At 47.8% G+C, this 5,522-nt stretch overlaps 1 protein-coding gene across 1 annotated transcript in view; it reads right to left on the reverse strand.

Annotated features, from left to right (window-relative positions):
* Nucleotides 1-5,522, reverse strand: part of ANKFN1 (ankyrin repeat and fibronectin type III domain containing 1) — a 252,981-nt gene that overhangs the window by 1,657 nt on the left and 245,802 nt on the right. The window contains exons 14-15 of the mRNA XM_030888203.2: nt 3,174-3,340; nt 406-556 (exon numbers count right to left, since the gene is read on the reverse strand). Of these exons, the coding sequence (XP_030744063.1) occupies nt 406-556; nt 3,174-3,340 (318 nt within the window). The remainder of the gene's footprint in view (nt 1-405; nt 557-3,173; nt 3,341-5,522) is intronic.

Below are 5,522 nucleotides of genomic sequence, written 5' to 3' on the forward strand. Positions count from 1 at the left end.
TCTATCTATCTATCTATCTATCTATCTATCTATCTATCTATCTATCTATCTATCTATCTATCTATCATCTAGCTATCTCTTCTTGCTTCATTGTGTCCTCAAGCTGAAACTTGGTGTCTATCAGGTAGATGGGCCAAGGATGCTTGGCCAAGCACAGTGGGGGATCAGGAGACTTAGAAGTGGGCAGCGTGACAAGGGGAAGGCAGCTTATGGCTACCTTTAGGCATTTCATTGCAAATGTGCATGCTTGCATGAAAACTGGTCTTTAAGTAAGTGCAAATGAAATAAAGGAAAAGTCTATCTTTTTTTCCTTCTTCTTCTCCCTTTACCTCTAGAGCAAGTTTTATGCCACAACACAGTTTCCAGGAGCCCTAAAAGAAGACAAGGAAGGGTAAGTTTGGGTACCTGGTGCAGAGGTATATTGATCTGCTGGAGAAGGGCTTTCATTGCCATCTGGAGCTCGTAGAAGAACAATTGCACGGGGCAGTCAGAAGTATGATCCACACTTTCCATATATTCAGAGCCAGAAAGCTTTTGGATCCATTCCCATTCCTCTCTGTATGTTGAATCAAGTTAAAATTAGAAATATTAAAAAAAAATTAGAAATATAACAAAAATTTCAGAACACAGCTTAGAACTTGCTTCGTATACATGCCCCGCACCTGGGACTCAAATGCTCAATGCAGTGCATGGCACTTGAACTTTTTGCCACCTATTATGGGAGCTTCCCATTAGCCCTTTGCAATTTCAGCTCCGTTCACCCATCAAAGCTTATCGACCTCAGAACAGCAGGTCTAACTTGTGTGATCTGGTCCTTGATATCGGAGCTTCCAAATATTTTGGTACTAATTTCCTGACGATCCTCACTATTTGTCCCCTGCAGATCCTCAGTAAGTCCCAAGACCCTGCATGCTACCGCAGTGGCATCAGCAGTTGGGAACCCGCGGGACGCTGATCCAGCTCCGGCAGCAGACCCCACGGCACACTGAAGGGCCTGGCCTGTTGTCATCCAGGGGACTATTTTAGTTTCTTTCCACTCCCAGAAGAGGAACACCAGACAACATCACAAACAGGGACACCAGACAATTCCAATAAAAGGCGCCAGGGGACACACATGCCTGCTCCCGTCCTCTTTACACACCAGTCATCTGCATCTTTGTTCTGTGTGTTCTATAATCCCTCCTCATGAACTTTGCCAAATGTCATGCAAAAGGGATGGTGGTGGGAAGAGAACACATCTGGTTTGCTCCCCAAAGGCCGCTCTTCCAGAAGAGTTTGGACAGATCCAGGTAAATGCCTCTTGGGCAACATTGTTTCCACAGGTATTTTAGCACCAGTATCTAAACACAGTCGTTGGCCCAGTTTCTCTTTCTCCACACTCTGCAGAGAGCATCGGGGCTTAGCTTTCCTGCTCTCAGGGGATGCAGAGGGAGGAGGTGCTGACATACGTTCCCACTCGGGTGAAAACCCGCTGAGGTTTCTTTCCAAAGCCTTATACCAGTCTGGGCTCCACTCGGTGGGTCAGAAGGCGAAAGGGAGAGTGGCGTATGCTTTCCATGCGGAAACACTCTGAACCCGCTCCCCCCCTATTCCCTCCGAAGAAAGGCTGCTTCCAAGGAGCTATCGACTTCAGCCATCCCAGCAAGGGGGGGCTGGGGGTGGGCTCGCTCCAAACTAGACTTCGACTCCAAGCTGACCTGCAGTTAGTTGGCTTCAATCATAACTGAGAACCTCTCTTGGAGATCCTGCGCGGGCCTGATTTCTTTTCTCCCATCCCTGAGGTTTCTGAAAATCAGGGCTTCCTGACCAACAAACGCATACAGGAAACCTTAAGGACCAGGTTTCGAAAATAAGGGCCTGTGACTGAATTAGGAACTACATACATGAGCAACAGAATAACAAGAAGCACCCAACATTCACTGATCGGCTTGGGCTAGAGAGGGTGGGGGATGGGATTGGCAGTGAGGGCTGCTGCTGGAATCTTGTGTAAATGGAACTTGGGGCTTAGCCATGGGCAATTAACATGGCCTCTGAAATACGGAGTCTGAACTCCTGAGACACACACCTGGCTGAAAGTCATCCTTGCTTATCAACACTCAGCCCAATCAGCCAGGGGACCCGCGGGGGAAGGTCTGAGGTGATGTCGTGTTGATTGTAGCACTGGCCAGCAGATGGCAGACTTAAAGTCTAGGTGTGGTTGATAAGGGAAAGGAGAAGAAAATATGGCCTCCGTGTGAGTTTTCCTTCGAAGGACCATCCCCATCCTTTCCTCCGACGCCACAAGCAAGCATTTACTTAAGAAACGTCAGGAGACATCATGCACTTTTGCTACCACTTGAGATGCCAGGTCGTAAATGACCAAATCAGAGTCCTTTGGTTAGGCGTGTCTTCGCGTGCCACTGAAAACGGAAGGTCTAGTTCATCATCTTTCAAGCTGGAAGACGGCTGGGAAGGTTGTTTACTCGTCTTTTCTGTCCCTTCCTTTTCTGTTTGTTTCCCTTCAAGGTTGCGCACAATCCAGTTCAGGATAGCAGGCTTAGGTTATAGCCTGTTAGGAGGGCTCATTGCAACGTGGAGCCAGATGACCAAGATTGGGCAATTTTCCCACAGCTAGGCCAACCCAGAGAGCTGAGCATCCAGACCCCCGGCTACGTGACTTTTTCTTCCCTAGAGAATAAAAAGGAACGTAGGCAACAGAGAGTGGGGTGGGGGCTGGGGGTGGGGTGGAGCGCGCGATCCTGGGGAAGGTCCCTTCAAATGAGGGGATCACTTGCTCTGTCAAACCCATGCCCATAAATAATGTTTAGCGAAGTAGAAGAACGTGACCATTTTAAGATGGTGATGAGAGATATTGGGAATTGCTACATTGAAATTACAGTCGTCTGTCGGTTCACCAGTTGAATGTCAGTGGCTGAGCCATGGAGGGAGCCGGGAGGAAAGTCACATGAGCTCTGTCATGGGCTTACTGGGCCGGCCCACCAACACCACCATTCTCCTCATTCCACCTGCCTAGTGTTGAGACCCAGGCTTGGCTGAACCATGTGCTCATGCCTGAGAGGACTGCGCCATAGGAACCATACTGGGAAGTCAAAGGCTGCTGCTTCTGGCTCCTCAACTCATCCCCTGGGGCCATGGTTGCAGCCAGAGGAAAATCCAAACTGGAGAAAACTTACTTGGAAATGTTGTTGTTGTCACGGATCTTCACGTGGCAGAGGATGTTGGGCAACTTTTGGGTGACGAGAACTTTGATCTGATCCACAGAACTACACAGCTTTAGGTAACCCAGATATAATCCAGGAGCGAGGCGCTGATGGCTCCGTTTGTGATAGGAAAGAATATCCTGTAAGGTGAACATAAGACACAACACCAGTCTTAAAGGGCAGTCTCAGAACCTTTTCCTCCTCAGGTGGATCGCGGATCGTGTCAGGAATCAAAGGAGTTACTGTGAAATAGATGGGCAGCTTGGGGTACCGTCATGAATGTTGGGGAGTCTTTATTGGTGGCACAGCTACCCACTTCAGGAGAAGCCTCTTTCAACCCAGGCAACTCAATCGGTCCTTAATACTTACATTCTGCATGCAAATCCTGTGGCTCTCCATGTGCCGGGGGTAGGTGTGAGGACTGGGATTGAGGGTGGGGAGAGCGGGAAACGACAGAATTCATACTTTCTACCCTTGAAGGTCTTAATATTTAATGTGGTGAGAACAGACATCTCTGGTGGTAACAGCTGACAATGGGGAGTTTTCTCATTATCTCAGGATAATTGGTACCAGGAAAAGTCCACTTAAAATAAGGGTTAAGTCGAGGGGACTCCCTGAGATCGTCCTTAGACCTTGAAGGGAAACTGTCCCCTGAAGTCATCTTTTAGGGAAACAACAGTCTGGTACCCACAGGAAAGGACGTTATCTGCGTATGGTGCTCTATTGAAAAAGCATCTAGATGAGACCAAAGGGTCAAGTTCTAAGGGAGCAGGGCCTCTAGGACGAGAGCTGGCACAGTAAGAAGGCAGTTAAACAGAAGCCATTAACACCCCGCGAAGACATGGAACAAGCACCTCAACAATTTGTGTGGAAACCGACAGATGTTGTATAAGGCTATTGCGTAAACATTCACTAAATTTGTTGTGTCAATTTAACCCCAAGCACAATGCGACATATTTTTTAAAATGCAACCAAATAAAGTGAGATCCGATTTTATAGTAAATAGGGAAGACAAGGCTTGATTCTTTATCTTGAAACATGAAATGAAAGGAATAACAATAGGCTTATTTGATCTGAACAGGACTGAAGGTGTAACTACCATGATGACTGAAGCCCGGGCATGAAGATAACACGGATCATGTGCAGCTTCGGGCTGGGCTGCGTCCCTGGGCTCTGGAGTGACATGCCTCACCTGTCTTTCACAGTGGGTCACCTGACTTTCACAATGGGTCACCTGACTTTCACAATGGGTCACCTGACTTTCACAATGGGACGACAAAGAGAAGAGCATTTTTGCAAAAGTGTTGGAGCATCACCTACATGTTTTTTTTTTTTTTCTTAACCCCTAGCATCATTTGAAATCTTGATTCTTAGTTATTTGTTCAGGCAGCTTTTGCTGATGTTCGGTTCTCTGGTTGCTGATTGGTCTCATTGCTAGGTTCCTAATTGCCAGCGACGCTGCATGTTCTTTGATTCGGTCTCCACGACATCTATACCACCTTCACAAGATGGTGTGTCTCTGAAAAGATTGAGCATCTGGTCCTGGCGTCAGAGTGCACGGTTCTATCACGTCGGAACACGTCCCAAGCAGTGGGCACAGATGCACGCAGGCATGCCTCCAGCAGCAGTGTCACAAGAAGTGCCAGCCGAGTGACCACAGAGGGATGTTCGAGGCGAATTTTGTTCTCCACGGCTGAGTCCTCTGGTCAATGATCTGGGTTATGACCTTTGCTTCCTTACACAACGAGAGCAGTGAGTCGTTGAAAATCAGTTATATAAATAATGCGGGGTGGAAAGAGGCACGCTCCCACCCGCCCCCATCACAGAAGGTTAGGCTTGTTTAAGCATATGAGCAGTGGGAGACACAGTACAGAGTAATGAGCCAGGAACGCCGTGATCAGAGGTGTCTGGAGGCTGGAGTTTAAGCTGGATTTTGTAGGGGCTACAATGAAGGAAATCCATTTTAAATGCAGAGAAAGCCAGGAATGAAAAGAAAATCATAGTGATGTGAGCAGAATTATGGAGGGCTCTATGAAGTCTCCCTTGACTATTAGACTCTGAAGGAGTGACCCCCCTCCCCATTGCCAAGCTACAAAATGAGTCTCCTGTACCATCTGACATGTGCTACCACGCATCTTCTTCTCTGTCCCATTCTTTATCAAACACACCCTGTGAGCCTGTGATGGCCGGAACTATGACAGACACGGAAGGTTCATGGAAACATCATATGACCCCTGCTTTTGTGGAGGGCAAGGGAGACAGGTACCTGTTAGCAAATGATCACAACAGGCACACAGGGAAAGGAATATGAGAGGGCACCCC

This window comes from Echinops telfairi, unplaced genomic scaffold, assembly GCF_000313985.2.
Source record: "Echinops telfairi isolate 266 unplaced genomic scaffold, ASM31398v2 ScPeMD7_7458;HRSCAF=8496, whole genome shotgun sequence".
Classification (NCBI taxonomy): Eukaryota; Metazoa; Chordata; class Mammalia; order Afrosoricida; family Tenrecidae; genus Echinops; species Echinops telfairi.